At 36.7% G+C, this 16,781-nt stretch overlaps 2 protein-coding genes across 2 annotated transcripts in view; both read right to left on the bottom strand.

Moving 5' to 3' along the window:
• Positions 1-499: 499 nt before the first annotated feature.
• LOC134253086 (general transcriptional corepressor trfA-like) lies at positions 500-2,269 on the bottom strand. Its single transcript, XM_062735600.1, has 3 exons — positions 2,241-2,269; positions 1,553-1,725; positions 500-1,204 (listed from the first exon to the last, which is right to left on the bottom strand). The coding sequence occupies exons 1-3, from the start codon at positions 2,267-2,269 to the stop codon at positions 858-860; spliced, it is 549 nt and encodes a 182-aa protein (XP_062591584.1). The 3' UTR covers positions 500-857.
• An 84-nt stretch (positions 2,270-2,353) lies between these two features.
• The window catches only part of LOC134253085 (SUMO-activating enzyme subunit 1-like), a 41,815-nt gene continuing 27,387 nt past the window's right edge, over positions 2,354-16,781 (bottom strand). The window contains exon 9 of the mRNA XM_062735599.1: positions 2,354-2,557. Within this exon, the coding sequence (XP_062591583.1) occupies positions 2,465-2,557 (93 nt within the window). The 3' untranslated portion in view covers positions 2,354-2,464. The remainder of the gene's footprint in view (positions 2,558-16,781) is intronic.

Raw genomic sequence — 16,781 nt, 5'->3', positions numbered from 1 at the left:
TATAGGGTCACAAGTTACGTTCTTTTTTTTATTATTACATATAGTGTACATGTTTGATATATATGTATATGTTAGTATAAGATCGAGACCCCCCCAGTTTTTCTACGGGTCTGAAAAGTGTTGTATGGTGCAAAACAACCTTACTAGGAATCTACGCAGACCCCTTTCTTATCCCTAACTGATCGAAGGGAATGACACTATAAAATGTTCACCTGTGTATTTTATGGCCGACTACATATATAATATTTTACGTCATTAATTGTGTAAATGGAGACAATATTTATAGTTGACATTTATAGCACAACTGTCGCCCTACAAAAAATAAATAAATAAATAATTGAAAACTTCCAATTCATTATGAAAATGATAGAAGCAATACATACCATATGAAGAAACTTACCATCCTACATGTATGTTGGATACAGCGACATTAAAAAAATAAACAAATTGATAGTATATTTCAGTTTATTATCAAAAAACAATTTTTTTGCACCCTAAATTGTATAAATCAGCATAATTATTCATATTCTCTCATATTCATACTCTCTCTCTCCCTATCTCTCCTCTCTTTCTTTCTTTCATAAATTAATGGTCATTCAAATTTAAATAATTAAAGGCTCACAAATACTATATGGTTTGCATGTACATGCACCAAAAACCAAACAATTAGACTATTCACAACAAAAATACATGCACGCACCATTCTTCCTTGACATATTTTGATCTCGAGCTCTCAGTAGTTTGGAAATTTTCTTTTTCGGTGTAAAAATATTTTCACTCAGTTTTATTCTCGTAAAATTACAAAAAGTCCATAAAGAGATAAATCAAATTGAATGGAAGTTAATTACTCCTGAAATTCATTTTGAAAGGTGAGATCCCACGCGATGCCCGTAAGAAGACTTGGTTGCACCGGCCTGTGGTTGCTGCTGGAATTGTTGCGTATTAGGTATTTGATTTTGGTTCGGTTGCTGTTGGAATATTTGTTGCTGTTGTTGCGCCATTTGAGCTTGTTGTTGCTGGTACTGTTGGAATTGCTGGAACTGCTGGAATTGCGCGGCCTGCATCTGAGCCATTTGTTGCTGTTGCATAGCAACCTGTTGCTGATACTGGTGGAAGTCTCGTTTTCTGGCGTTCATGTATTCCGGGTAAGATATGTAGCCATCTCTGTTAACATCGTCCGTTACCAAGACTCGGTCGATAATATCTGTAAAATTGAACGTCATTACTTCAAGTTAATTATCGGAAAAATTAATTAATGAGTACTAACGAGAAGCTGCTGCATGGGAAAACACAGCACTGGTGGTTTTTTATCACGGGGAAAGGACTAAAGGACTCAAATGGATTAAGGGGCGGAGAATTCAATTTCTAGCTAAAAGACAAGACGTAAAGGGCACCCTAACAGGAACTTGTTTCGTATATACGGGGCACCCCTATATATACTTATTTTTACCCCGTATAAGAAACAAAAGCCTGTGCCCCCCCTCCCCAACACACCAGTATTGATCCCGTATATTTTCCTTGATGTTACTGACCGTTGCATTACGTCATGTACCTGTGAAATGCTTGAGGGCCCCCTTCTGTCTCTCCTCCTCCAATGCCGCCATCTGTTCCGGTGTTTTACCCATTTTCTCCTGAGGTTGGAGTTTAAACATGTACCCCATGTGATGTAAAGCCGCCATGATCTCCAGCCCGTCCAGTTTTGTGTCGTTGTTCGTGTGGTGTAACCTGTCAGTAGGGAAAAAAAAGCAAGTCCTGGATGTTATTATTACCTGGGTTAAATCTTTGAATGAATTTCATGGAGATAACGAACAGTGATCAAACTCAAGAGACCTTAAACAATACAAATCAGGGGCAGAGAAAACACGGACCTCCGAAACATCAGGGATCAGGTGCCATGGAGGAGTGAGCATCCCCTGCCGACGAGCACGAGTCACACCCCGTAATATTATGGTTCATTCTACATTTTATCGGGATGCTTGCATATTTGACCAATTCTAGTCATTTTGTATCAAATACCATACAAATTAAAACCTTTGATACCTCTGGTTTTGCCTCCATTGAAGTCTAGTATTTGTATTTGGCTTAGGTGAGCTTTCAAAGAATTAAGCCATGATTGCAGTTTTATTTGTCCTTGACAATTATTTCATAACATTTAAAGATTGTATCAACAGTATGAGTCTGAGCCTCATCTGAATGTTAGAAGACGGACGTTTAATTTCACCAGTAACTCGTGAACAAACAAAAGCTGTTCTTCCCTGACTGTAGTCATGAATAATTCATATTAAGTTCTTCTTTTGTTTGCTTTCATAAAATACAGCATAAAATACATAAAATACATTGCATGTTTAATATTTTATTGACAATATCAACTGACAAAATGAGATGAATTACAATACAGACTGCATATTCCATGATAATGCCCTATCACATGGCACCAGGGTCAGGATGAACTCGGGTTCAGAGGTCAAGGTGAGGAAATTTTGTCCACTAGGCCGCTGCCCTCTATCCCGTTGCAGAAGAAGAAATTATCGTGAGGCTGGTCCTTCAGAGATACAGCCTGTAAATATATAAAACAAACATACGAGGGCTGTTCAATAAATAATGTTCTTGGTGCTCCGAAAGAAGCAAAGGTCGCTTTTCTATGATTTAGTCTGAATGATTTAACTTAATATTCTCTTTTAACTAAACACATGTCCGTAAATTTTTTATCTGATTGTCTTTAGAACTCGTTTTTGCGCATGACTCTTAGTATACTGTAAAATGGCAGATCTTATGATTTCCTGGACTCGTTTCTTCCTTCTGCAGGCACGTAGCATCGATTTTGAAAGGGGGGGGGGCAAGCCAGAGAAATTTTCTTTTTTACTTACCTGAAAAAGTTGACAAGCAAAAAAAAAAAAAAAAACAAGTTGCCCAAACTCGAAAATCCTATTTCGTGGGGGGTGGTGTTTGGGGGGGGGGGGGGATTGAGGCAAATTTTCTTATCATTGCCAATTCCTTTCCGTAGCCATTTTTTGGACTTACAATACTATATTTCCTTCATGTTACCTTACTTTAGTATACAGTGGGGGACCAACCAGCCTTACAGTGAACATTTTCAATAGTAAAAGTGTGAATACACTTATCCATAACGACAACATGGTGTTTGTGTTCATTTACTTATAAAACGAACCCCATTTCAATGGCATCCACGGTGGGATAGGATTGGCTGACTGACCATTGCGAGAGGTACTAACCGTGAGGATCTCACGCCGAGGAGGATCTAGGATCCACCGACGTGTTGTGTAGTGTTTACAGACAGAGACTGTATTGCGCAATCCACTCAACGCTGGACTTTCAGTGAAAGTGACATTCAGTGTATGACCAGTGACATTTCATTTGAACCTTTGTGACTATTTCATTATTGTGATCTTTAGAAGCTTGCAAGCACGGTAAGGTATTTTTATTTTACAATTGTGCTCAAAACACGTGTATTTTTGACTGACAAGTGACAGGCATATTTTTGTTATAAAGTGAAAAGCCTATTATACCCTTCCCGTATATATATACAAGTTTAAATATTATTTATTTCTGAGCAAATTATTGTAGTGTGTGCAAGAAATTAATTCTATTAATCTGATATACCTGGTTTCCACCCCACACTAATTTCTTTTCTCTTGATCAGCTGACCTTGACATTTGTGACCTACATTCAGACTCGAAAGTACAGGTAGTTTGTTTACAGGTGATTTTGAGGTGACTAGTGTGTCTGAGTGAGTCTATTGTTTTGATTTAGATTCATTGGTCTAGTTCTACAGTATTTAGTTGCTTTATTACCCCTTTATCACCCCTATAGTCAACATGTGAATTAGTTTATTTAATACCCAGATTACTGTACATTTCAGTACATATACATAGTAAGGTCACATTACTTTGAGTAATCAGTGTGTTGGTGATTCACCTGTGTCCGTCATTTATTGTTTATACATTGAATTCCTTATCATTATTTTGCTTTACATTATACATTGAATTCTTTATCAATATTTTGCTGTATTGTACCGTTTACATTGATTTCGCGTAATTTTGTTTACATCTGATATTTGACCCCTGGCCGAGAGTTCGTCACGCTTGAGCGCACCCGGTGTACCGAAGAGAGTTATCTTCCTTGAGTAAGTTTGTAGTTAGAGTTATCTTTCATTCTTCAGAACCACAGGCCTTTGGATCGCTTTAAAAAAATTGTGTGTGTAAAAAAAAAATAAAGTACTGAACTCTTTCACTGGGTACCTAATTTCGCTAATAAAATATTTTTTATTCTAATGCTCTAAAATTCTACTTTCTATCCTTTATTTTTTTTCAACACCTCAATTTTTTTTCTAAGCGATCTAAAGGCCTGTGTTCAGAACCATTTAGTTATTTAGAAGGTAGTATTAGATTAAGGTTATATTTATTTAGGATTTAGTTAGTATATTCTTTAAACTTTTATTTATTTATTTCATTTGGTAATTTAATTCATAATTTTATTTCAGCTTATTTAGAAATTTAATTTGAATTTTTTTTTTTCAGGTGAATAATACTTTTGCATTTCAGTGAAATTTAGTGTTACATAGAATTTAATCATGTTAATTAAGTAGATATTTAGAATTTAAGTTTAATTAGTTTAATTAATTAGCTAGATTTAATTATTCGACTTCATCTCGGACTCTTCAGATTGGATTACACATTGGATTCTTCAGCTTCAGAGGATGTAGTCTTAGATTAATTTAGATAATTAAGGTAGATTTAGTTACTAGGTACCTAGCTAGTATTTAGTTATTAAGAAAAATTTATTTGAAAATCAAACAACAAACAACAAATCATCATGTCCGCAGACATTTCACAGGAGGAACTCGATCAAATTGCAAAAGTCTTCAAAGAATTAAAGGTAAAACCAAAAGCTGATACAGCACAGGATTTCAAACAATGGATGACTCAGTATGTTGCACAAATGAATGAGGAGGAATTTGTCAATGTAAAGACAGAACCGCACGCGGATACTGGAACGTCATCAGCATCAGCATCAGGAAGCACCTTCAGTTCCCACATCCCAAAGATCTCTTGCTTTTCTGGAGACGGCAGCAAGAATGACACTACATATGATCTTTGGCGATATGAAGTTGACTGTTTGATCAAGGAGAAGTGCAAGGAGGAGATAATTGCTCAGTCAATTCGAAGATCATTGCGAGGAGATGCAGGAAAGGTTGCTATGAGACTTGGTCCTGGAGCCACTGTAACCCAGATACTTGACAAGATGGAGAGTGTATTTGGTACTATAGAACGAGGAGAGACAATCATGGAACAATTTTACAGTGCGCGACAAGAAAAAGGAGAGGATAGCATGAGTTGGAGTTGTCGTCTAGAGGAGATTTATAGAAAGGCAGTTATCAAAGGAGTTGCAACCAAGGAGGATGCAAATGAGAAGTTGAGATCAAAATTCTGGAATGGTCTTCATCAGTGGATTAAGGATATCACTGGATACAAATTTGATGCATTGACCAATTTTGATGAACTTAGGAAAGAAATCAGACTTGTAGAAAAGGAACATGAAACAAAGAAGGCACAATCCAACATGGCTGTAACTTCAAGTGAAGCTGAGAAAGGAGATGAGATTAAGGAATTTATAGAAATGATTCAACAGCTCACTACAAAAGTCAGTGCCATGGAACAACAGCGTACAAACAGGAAAGATCTTGGAGAATCGTACGGCAGATTTCCACCACCACAGTCCAAAAGAGGAAATGGAGCTGGAAACTTATGCAGAGGACATCCTAATTTCAAAAACTACAGTGGTCCTAGATATCCTCAGGCATACAACTATGATTATTACTATGGATATAACAGCCAGGAATCTGCTCAAACAGAGGATGAAGAACCTATTATATGCTACAAATGCAGACAACCGGGACATATCGCCCGTTATTGTCAAGTGCGAATGGACCATAGTAGAAGGTATTTAAACGTGAGGAGACCTTCGTTGCGGGGCAAACGTTAGGTAAGTACAGGAAAGGCCCTACTAGCAATAGAAATAATGAATTAGTAGGAAATACATCGGAAGTGAAAGCAAGTTTGGAAGGAATTTTAGTTAGAGCGTTAATAGACACCGGATCCACTGTTTCCACAGTTAGTCATGACTTTTATACAAAACAACTTAGTCACTTAGAACTTCATCCTATAAAAGAACTTTTACAAGTGGAATGCGAAGATGGCCAACAGTTACCGTATTACGGATATATCGAGGCTTCCATCAAAAGTAAGGGAATACCACAATCATCGGAGGAACCACTACAATTCCCATTACTTGTAGTATCCACCAGTAACTACAACAGTCGCGTACCACTTCTGATTGGAACGAATATATTACAACACATGCTAGATGGTGTCAAGGACAAATATGGAGATAAATATCTACAAGATGCTGCTTTATTTACACCATGGTATCTCGCATTTAGAGGAATGGCATTACGAGAAAAAGAACTGGCTCGGAACAACAATCGACTTGGGATTATAAAATCAGCCGAAAATCATTGTATTATCTTGTATACCACCAAATTCCACAGTTTCTATTTCTGGATATATTGTCGCTCTGTAATTCCATCAGACCTGGATATTGTACCATCACTAACAGACTATGCCTATCCAGCCAGTCATGTGATAAGAGTGGATATTGATAACATCACTACAAGGACAGTACAAGTTCAACCTAAATCAATCATATGCGAACTACAACCAGTGAAAATCGAACAAAATCAAACAGCTTTACCATGTTCTAGTCTCCAAGAAACTAAAGATATCTTAACTTTTGTGAAGATCGAGCGAGATAAACTTACAGCATCTGAGCAGCAAGGAGCAGAACAATTATTGAGGAAATATGAAGATGTATTCTCGAAGTCAGACATCGACATTGGACACACTAACATCGTGAAACATAGGATCGATTTACATGACGAAACACCATTTAAGCAAAGACCGAGGCGAATACCACCGGCCATGTTTGAAGAGGTCAAAGATCACTTGAGGAAACTACTAGAAGGAGGAATTATCAGGAAGTCGAAGTCACCATGGTCGAGCAATGTTGTCCTTTGTCGCAAGAAAAACAACGAACTACGCATGTGTGTAGATTATCGCCAGCTAAACCTTAGGACAAAGAAAGACTCCTATGCGTTACCAAGGATAGAGGAAATACTGGATGTGTTAGCAGGAAATAGATTCTTTACCATCTTGGATATGAAAAGTGGGTACCATCAGGTTGAGTTACATGAGAGTCACAAGGAAAGAACTGTGTTTACTGTTGGACCCTTAGGCTTTTATGAATACCATCGCATGCCATTCGGTCTAGTCAACGCACCTGCTACATACCAAAGGCTTATGGAGGAATGTTTTGAAGGGCTCCACCTGGATATATGCTTCATCTATTTGGATGACTTGATAATCTTCTCCAAGACATACGATGAGCATTTAGAACGTTTGGAAAAGATCTTTCAACGACTAAGGGAAGTAAATCTTAAACTATCACCGAAGAAGTGCGAATTCTTCAAGAGCAAAGTGAAATATGTAGGAAACATTGTCAGTGAGGAGGGAATAGAACCAGACCCGGAAAAGATCAGCAAGGTACAGAACTGGCCGCAGCCAAGAAACTCAGATGAAGTTCGCCAGTTCCTGGGTTTCGTTGGGTATTATCGGAGATTCATCCAGGGATTTTCAACAATAGCACGCCCACTGAATGACCTCCTACCAAATACAAAGAAGAAATCTAGAAAGGGTGTCAAGACATCAAAAGAACCAGACAAGTGGAGATGGGGTAGTGAGCAGGAACAAGCTAGCTGCAATAATGTAGCCCTCTCCGATTTTTTTTTTATCTGATGTTTTCTGGAGAGGGCTACAATTCCATCGCATCTCCGTAATGGTGCAAATATTTTTTTTTAATATGAGCGACTGCAGGCAAAATAAATTATTTTTACATTCAACTTACTTCTAATAAGACGAAATTTTTATTCACTGTCAACAACATATCCCGTTAAATGCGAAAAACTTGTAAAATAACTCTGCAAGTTTCCTGGTAGTTTACTTCAGCAGCCATGACAGTTCACGCGTGACGTAATGAGACTTTCGCTTGGAATTTAGAACAACTGAATAAAGCAATTATCGGTGTTTATAAATGATTGTGCTGAATTTCATCACAAAAACATAGGTATATAAAACCATTTTAAGTGTTATTTTTATGCAAGCAGCGATATTTATGCTTAAAATAAGGGAATTCCAAAAAGATCCGCTCCTATAGAACCTAAATTCTCATTGGCTGTCCCAAAATACAATCTATCAAGGTCAGTAAACATGGCGGATAAATTCGAGTTGTGATGTTGACATACACGAAAAATAAGCGATATAGGGATCGTTCTGTATATTTTTGCATTGATTTACGTCTTGGATGACTACTTATTTGGAGTCAAGGTAAGAAATGTTAATGAAATAGCCATTTACTGATAATTTGAGCCGAAATCCGTGCGGGAGCGAATCACACCCGCACCTGCACCATTAGGAAGATCCTAAGGAGTTGTAGCCCTCTCCCAAAAAAAAAAAAAAAAAAAAAAAAAAAAGGGAGAGGGCTACATTATTGCAGCTAGAACAAGCCTTCAAGAAACTTAAGGAAAAACTTACAACTTATCCAATTCTAGGATTCCCTAATTACTCCTTACCCTTTGAACTTCATACAGATGCCTCATCATCAAGCATCGGCACTGTATTATATCAGACGCAGGACAACTTCAAACAGGTCATAGCTTACGCTAGCAGGAGTTTATCAAAATCCGAAAAGAATTACCCTGTTCATAAATTGGAGTTTCTGACTTTGAAGTGGTCTGTGTGTGAGAAATTCAGAGACTACTTATATGGAGGAACATTCCAGGTTTACACAGATAACAACCCACTCACGTATGTTTTAACATCTGCGAAACTTGATGCGACGAGCCAAAGATGGATTGCAGATCTCGCCAACTTTAACTTTGAGATTCTGTATCGACCTGGATCACACAACGCAGATGCAGATGGACTAAGCAGGATACCAAACCAGGAGATCATAACGTCTGATTCCATTAAAACTATATGCAACTCAGCAGTATCCAATGGCCCCTATGTACAATGCTTGTCCATATCTCCATCTTCAGTTGACAACCTATCAGACTTGAGTGATCAGACAGAGGTTGATGTTCGTCGTCATCAGTACAATGATCCAGTGTTAAGGTTTTGGATACCATACGTGAGAGATCAGTACAAACCAGCAAAGCACCATCTACCATACAACAACTTCCAGTACCATGCTTTACTGCACAAGAATTTTGAAAAACTTAGATTGAGAGATGGGATCCTCATTAGAGAAACAACAGTGAATGAGAAAAAGAAGTCACAGATACTTTTACCCAGATCATGCATTGGAACAGTATTATACCATCTTCATACTGACATGGGGCATCCAGGCCGTGAGAAAACCATCAGTTTAATTAGAGACAGATTTTATTGGCAAGGAATGACATCAGATACGGAACATTTCATTTCAAACTGTAGGAGATGCCTTTTAAGGAAAACACCAACAACAAGAGCTCCGCTTATCAACATCAGAACATCACAACCGCTAGAACTTGTGTGTGTAGACTATCTTAAACTAGAAAAATCAAAAGGAGGATATGAAAACATCTTGGTCATCACCGATCACTTCACTAGATTTGCTCAGGCTGTAGCTACAAGGAACCAAACTGCCAAAACCACAGCTGAGGCATTGTACCATCATTTTATTGTTCATTACGGGATACCTTTGAGACTACACAGTGATCAGGGTGCAAATTTCGAATCTAAGATCATACAGGAGCTATGCAACATTCTTGGAGTTAACAAATCGAGAACAACGCCTTATCACCCCATGGGCAACGGCTTAACAGAACGTTTCAACAGGATTCTTCTGAAGATGTTAGGAACACTTGAAAATTACCAAAAACAGGATTGGAAGTCTCACATTTCAACTCTAGTTCATGCCTATAATTCGATGAAACAGGAAACAACAGGACAATCACCTTTCTTTCAAATGTTTGGACGAGAACCCAGACTTCCAGTAGATCTCATTTTCAAAACAGATGAACCAAATCAACATGAAAACCTGAATTCCTACATCAAATCTTTGAAATCTAAATTAGAACATTCATATCATTTGGCACAGAAATCTATCCAGAATGCCCAGGGAAGACAGAAGAAGAATTATGACATCAAGGCAAGAGATGCTGTTATTCAGCCAGGAGACAGGGTTTTGGTCAAGATTGTTGCGTTTGAAGGCACTCACAAGTTATCAGATAAATGGGAGGAAGAGCCATATATAGTGCAGAGTCAACCAAACAAGGATGTTCCAGTGTACATAGTAAGAAAAGAGAGCAACAACACCTGTAAGAGAACTTTACATCAGAACCTTTTGCTATACCAATCGGACACTTAGATGTTGATTTACAGACAGAAAAACCTAAGCCAGCACCAAGGAAGTTGGTGAAAGCTCGAGTCACGAGAAGAACCAAACAACTTACTACCTCACAACATGAGGATAACAGTGACTCAGATAGCAGCGATGAGGAAATAATAGTACAGGAGGCAGAATCCACTGCACATAGCAAGGATAGTACACCTGCTTCTGAGACAGGAAGTAACCAACAGCAGAATTTATTGGCCAATGAGGAAGAGAGCGCTGAAGATGAGGGTAATGCCGGTATACCTTTACCTGTTGAACAAGTTAATGACACAGGTACTTCAGTAGCTAGTATTACAGAAGACACTGATGTGAAGGAAATAGAACCGTCTGCAGATACACAGCAGCAAGCTGAAGCTGATGATGATGATTTGGATGATACCAATTCTGAGGAACATTCAGCTCATGAACAGCAGACAGTACCTAGAAGATCTCAAAGGACAAAGAAAACAACATCATGGATTACCAGTGGAGACTATTTAGTAAATCAACAAGTAGCAACACAACAGCCAGACTGGAAGACAAGAGCAGATTATTTACAGACTTTAGCTTCCAGTAATGTATTTCATTCCAACAACAGTAAGGAACTAGTAGAAAAGGCTCTGATAGACATTATTACAGGTAAGAATTAGTTAGACAAGTACAGAAAGTCAGTTAAGTCAGTCAGTTAGTCAGTTTGGTAAGTGTATATATTTCTCAGTGATATTTTATGTTTTTATGATTTTATTTTATTTTACAGTCGTTATTTTTGTATGAAATAGTAAATGACGAGGACGTCATTTCACGAAGAGGGGAAGTATGTGATAGGGTGATTTATTTCATATATTAATTATTATATTTCAGGATTAAATTAATTCAGTTGATTTATCATATTTATTTCTTTTCAGCATTTCATTTATTGAATAAATCCACATGGAATTATTTACATCAATCTGTGTTTATTGTGTTATTTATAGATGTATGACATCACAGTGGTCATTTAAACCCCTGTCCCTTTTCTATTTATATCTTGTGTAGTGTCAGGGCCAACTTGGATTTCATTGGTTGGTTAGTTTCCCTCTCTATTGGTTTTAACTTAGTTAATTACTTTTGTTGGAGATCTTGGTCTGACCAGCAGACATATTGCTTTTTGGTATATTTGTTTGTCTATGTTGACTGAAATTACGACCATGACCAAGACTGGACAGAATCTAGATCACTGAGTTATAGATCATTCATCAGTTGTAATTGGAGAATGGCTTTATATCACATATAGGTATGATGTATATATATTAGGGATGTCAACGAGTACCCGGTTAACCGGGTACTCGATTGAACGTCCGAGTATCGAATACTAAAATCGGTACTCGGTTACTCGGATGTATATTTTCAAAATATTTCTAAGCTTATTTATTAATGCATTAAAACATCGGTTTTAAAACGTAAAATGTTCATTGCACTTGTACATACAGTAATTAGGGTTTCCTATGCCTCTAAATGACCGTTATCGCCTGTGGCAGTGTTTATACAGTAATTATCGTGACCAAACACCTGATGTACCTACCCGGGCTTTTCTCACCTTCGACTGTCGTCTTCCCTTATATTTAGTTTGCTTTAATTATTTGTTTTCATTGAACATCGTTTAAGATCCATTATATTTAAACAAATTAAATAATTTTGTCAATTCTACAAGAAGCCGTAAATTCTCGGGAAAGTGACAGACGATATTGCACGTGCGATTGTTGATTTGGATGCATTTGAATGCAAATGCTTTAAAAATCTTTTGTCCATCGTTGCTCTAAACTACAACATACGGTATCGTAATTCTATGAAATTTAGGATCAGAGTGTACGAAGATCGTATAAATCCGCTCTGTTATAGGATAACTTGATCAAGTTTATACCGTACATATAGCTCAGACAACTTATCACTTGGACATCAAACGCACCAAAGAGTTACATTACAATTACGGAACAGATTATTTTTTAAACAAAAACACTGTGAACATTTCTGATTTTATTTCTCGTATTTATCTGATAAATAAATTGAACTTAAAAAAATGTTAGATTAAATTTCGTCGGTTACAAAGTGGTCATAATTGTTACAACGCATTTACAGGTAACCTCCCATCGGTTTTATTTCTACAAGAGTCTACAATGTTTTACAATTATCAATTAACTTGTTCATATTTATTTACACTTTTACCGAGTACCCGGGTACTCGATCGGAAAAACGTCCGAGTAACCGAGTATCAACAATTGACCGATTTGACATCCCTAATATATATTTTGTATATCGTCCATATAATTATAATATTCTGGAAGAGTTCAATATAATTTGATCTTATTGTTTCATCTATAAATTCCAGTGTTTATACTTTGTACATATTATTGATTAAGAAAGACAACTCTTAATGTTTTATGAATGAGCACAATTAAAGAGAAATAACTCTTATTTTTGACCGTGCTATCTGGCAAGTGATCTACATGTATGTATTGTTATAAAATATCTAATATATTGTTTATATCTTGCAGAGCTGTGATAATACTCATTGAATACACTTATCCATAACGACAACATGGTGTTTGTGTTCATTTACTTATAAAACGAACCCCATTTCAAAAGTAGGGTTGACAAAAAAAAAAGAAGGGGGGCTGTTGCTACGTGCCTGTTCTGAAATGTGTTTGTTCACGTTTGGAAAATGAAACAAGTCAAAAGGCGAAATATCTGGCGAATATTGTTAATGTAAAAAAATTAACTTTCTGTTTATCCAAAAAACAAAAAAACAAAAAACAAAAAAAACAACAAAAAAAAAAACTCCTCAGGGCCTGCGGTTTGGACACTGCATGTATTGGTATTTTTAACTGGATTGGACCCCGACCCCCTTTTTTGAAAATTTCTGAGATCCGCGAATGTCCTGTGTATATACAAAGAGCGAAGTTTTGTGTGTTTAGATCCAGGAATGCTCTTTTTATTTGTAAATATTTACATTTGCAAATGTTTTTCTTTATATAACACTACTGAAAGCACGCGTTTTTTATAACTGTATAAATACAGGTACGGGGTCAAGAGGTCATAGATGTGCGTTTTGATAAACGTTCGATGTAATCTCTGTGTGACGTCATAAAGGGTCGACGCGCGTTTAGTGGATTAAATACATGCCGTTGGGTTTGAAAAATAACGCATTACGGACATTAAAAGTGACAATCAGTATGAATAAGTCACAAATGTAAATATAAGTAATAAGGTATCATTTTTTGAGTTTTATTGAGATGTAAAACGGGTTGGCAAATGATCAAATCTTCCATAAAGCCCTTCGGGCTTTATGGGATTTGATCACGTGACCAACCCGTTTTACATCTACATAAAACTCAAAAAATGATACCTTATTTCTTAAACAGCTTAAGAGACCGATTACAGGCAAAATATGCATGCATATTACAAAACTGGTTAAAGATCTTTTAAGCTTTGAGGCGAAATAACTTGCCATCCTTATAGCGCCCTCTTTCGTCTTAATATGCAACCATGCGTAATTCTAATGCAATTCTTTTGTGAAACACTTTTTGATTGGCTAATGCACTGATGTTTGAAGCAGTAAAACGAGCATTAAGGTCAAGATCTAGTAAATGAAAGGTGCCTACAGATTTATCAAACTTGAGAAATAAATTTCTTTATTGATGCTTTACAACTTTAGCTTGGTCAAATAAGGTGTTTCGGAGCATAATATTGAAGGTTAACAAGATGAAAAACTGTATTTTAAACTGTCATTTTCAATGAAAAATTAAGAAAACCAGTCATGAATATGGGAGTTTTTCTCATATTCGACAAAGAAAATGTATCCAGAATGCCTACAGTCTCTCAGAAAACGGTAATTAGTATGTTCATGGCCTCTTCTTTAAATTAATATCAAATTTAATATAGGTATCCGGTTTACTTTTCATATGATTTCAAACTGAATGTCATGAAAATACCCTATTTTCTACATAATTCTGCTAAAGCCGTAAAGTACGGGAAACAGAAATTTGAAATCGATTATGACGTCATAATGGATCTAGCATCAAAAAAGTAGTCTCAAGTTATTTACTAGATCTTGACCTTAACGAGCTTGAACGCTTTTTTATTGTGACGTCATAATAGAGCGACGCAAAAATACAATGCTCCGTGACGTATTTCATGTAACAAAATTCAACAAAATAAGACGTAAACAACAAATAATATGCATGGATTGCATTAGAATGGGAATAACTAAACTTTTAATTTGGTATTTGCGACCGTTAATGCTGATTTAACGGTCGCAAACATCCGTTTTACCGGCTCCGCTTACGCGTCGCCGGTAAAACTCCGTTTGCGACCGTTAAATCAGCATTAACGGTCGCAAATACCAAATTAGAAGATAGTTATTCCCTAATTTACAAATCACGAAAGTACAATTTATATTTCACAAGTTGAATGACAAAGCGCAAGTCTACGAATTACACGTGATCATTCACATAACTTGCATTCACATTTTACAAGTTAATATGTTGGATAATTTACAATTAACAAATTGTGATAGAACAATCGACAAGTTATGAAATTATGATATACAATTTACATATAGAGGTTTCAATGTGTACTTTTTATGAATTACAGAGTTGGGATTTTGAATCCGTTGGCTTTCCATACACTGAGATGTTTACATATGAGTACTAGTAACGTGACCCTGCTGTTACTCCTCCTAGATAGATATACATTTAGGAAATTTCCAGTGCAAAGAAAGATAACTCTGTTTACAAGAGGTTCATATGCCACAATGCTCACCTCAGTCACACTGACCGTTTTTACATAAAAACATTGTTTGCTCTTTACTCTCTTATAGCGAGCGCAGCGAGCGTCGCGAAGCGAGCTCAATAGACTAACGTGTAAGAACAGAGGAAATTCGGATTGAAATCTGTACATACGTCAGCCAATTTTCTCTGTGCAACATTCTTAGAATTCCTGCAGTACCCAATGTCCTTTGCGCGAATATTGCCGAATAAATAAATAAATAACAACGTAATGCATATATCAGGCTTTCAGTTTGTAGAAATCTTTCAAAGAAACAAGAAATAACTCTGCAATGTTTTTCGACAAAAATTGCACTAGTTCTATAGTTTTAAACAGACGCTCGGCTGTCTCCGTAAGCTCCGACGAGCTTTGTGACGTCATATGACGTCACAGCTAGTCGAGATGTCTCGTGCGGCTTGACGTTCGAAGTGGCTGATCTCAAGTGTTTTTGATGGTACAACTGCGCTCGCCCCAACGGTCACACCGTAAAACATATTAAGCTGTTTATTTAAGAAATAAGGTATCATTTTTAAACATCTATCGGGATATAAATACGGGGTGGTCACGAGATTAAATTCCATAAAGCCCGAAGGGCTTTATGACGAATTTAATCTCGTACCAACCCGTATTCTATTGCAATTGTTTTGTAAAACACTCTTTGATTGGCTAATTAACTGATGTTTAAAGCAGTAAAACGAGCATTAACGAGCGTGAAAGCTTTTGCATTGTGACGTCATAATAGAGCGACGCAAAACACAATGCTCCGTGAAGTATTTCATGTAAACAACAAACAAAATACTTGGATTGCATTAGAATGGGAATAACTAATCTTCTAATTTGGTATTTGCGACCGTTAATGCTGATTTAACGGTCGCAAACATCCGTTTTACCGGCTCCGCTTACGCGTCGCCGGTAAAACTCAGTTTGCGACCGTTAAATCAGCATTAACGATCGCAAATACCAAATTAGAAGATAGTTATTCCCTAATTTATAGCCCGATAGATGTTTTAAAATGATACCTTATTACTTATATTTACATTTGTGACTTATTCATACTTTATAATTGCCTGATTGTGACTTTTAACGTGTGAAATGCATTATTTTTCAAACCCAACGGCATGTATGTAATCCACTGAACACGCGTCGACCCTTTATGACGTCACTGAGAAATTACGTCGAACGTTTATCCATACGCACATCTATGACCTCTTGACCCCGTACTGGTATTTATACAGATATAGATAGACATACGCATTGCTTTCAGTAGTGTTATATAAGGGAAAACATTTGCAAATGTAAATATTCTTATAAAAATTAAATCAATATTGACATCCCCTCGAGAGATTACACTGATGTCTGATCCCGTATTGTTACATCCATGGGACATAATACCAGTAAAGTCTAACCCCCATCACTGGAAATTAAATATGATTAATAATAACTCTGCTTTTCTGATTTGAAGGCCTTTAAATCGTTTTAATCAGACT

This window comes from Saccostrea cucullata, unplaced genomic scaffold (genome assembly GCF_032062105.1).
Source record: "Saccostrea cucullata isolate Sc308-1 unplaced genomic scaffold, CSIRO_AGI_Scuc_v1 ctg1525, whole genome shotgun sequence".
Lineage (NCBI taxonomy): Eukaryota > Metazoa > Mollusca > Bivalvia > Ostreida > Ostreidae > Saccostrea > Saccostrea cuccullata.
Note: the sequence above shows the minus strand (reverse complement) of the source record. Positions and strands in the feature narration are given on the sequence as shown.

What these genes read in the sequence shown, in the direction of transcription:
- LOC134253086 (XM_062735600.1), bottom strand. Translation starts at nt 2,269, where the DNA reads ATGACTACAGTCAGGGAAGAACAGCTTTT. An exon ending in GTCAGGGAAGAACAGCTTTT is followed by an intron (nt 1,726 to 2,240) that starts GTTTGTTCACGA and finishes CCCTACTGACAG; the next exon opens with GTTACACCACACGAACAACG. An exon ending in GGCCCTCAAGCATTTCACAG is followed by an intron (nt 1,205 to 1,552) that starts GTACATGACGTA and finishes TCAATTTTACAG; the next exon opens with ATATTATCGACCGAGTCTTG.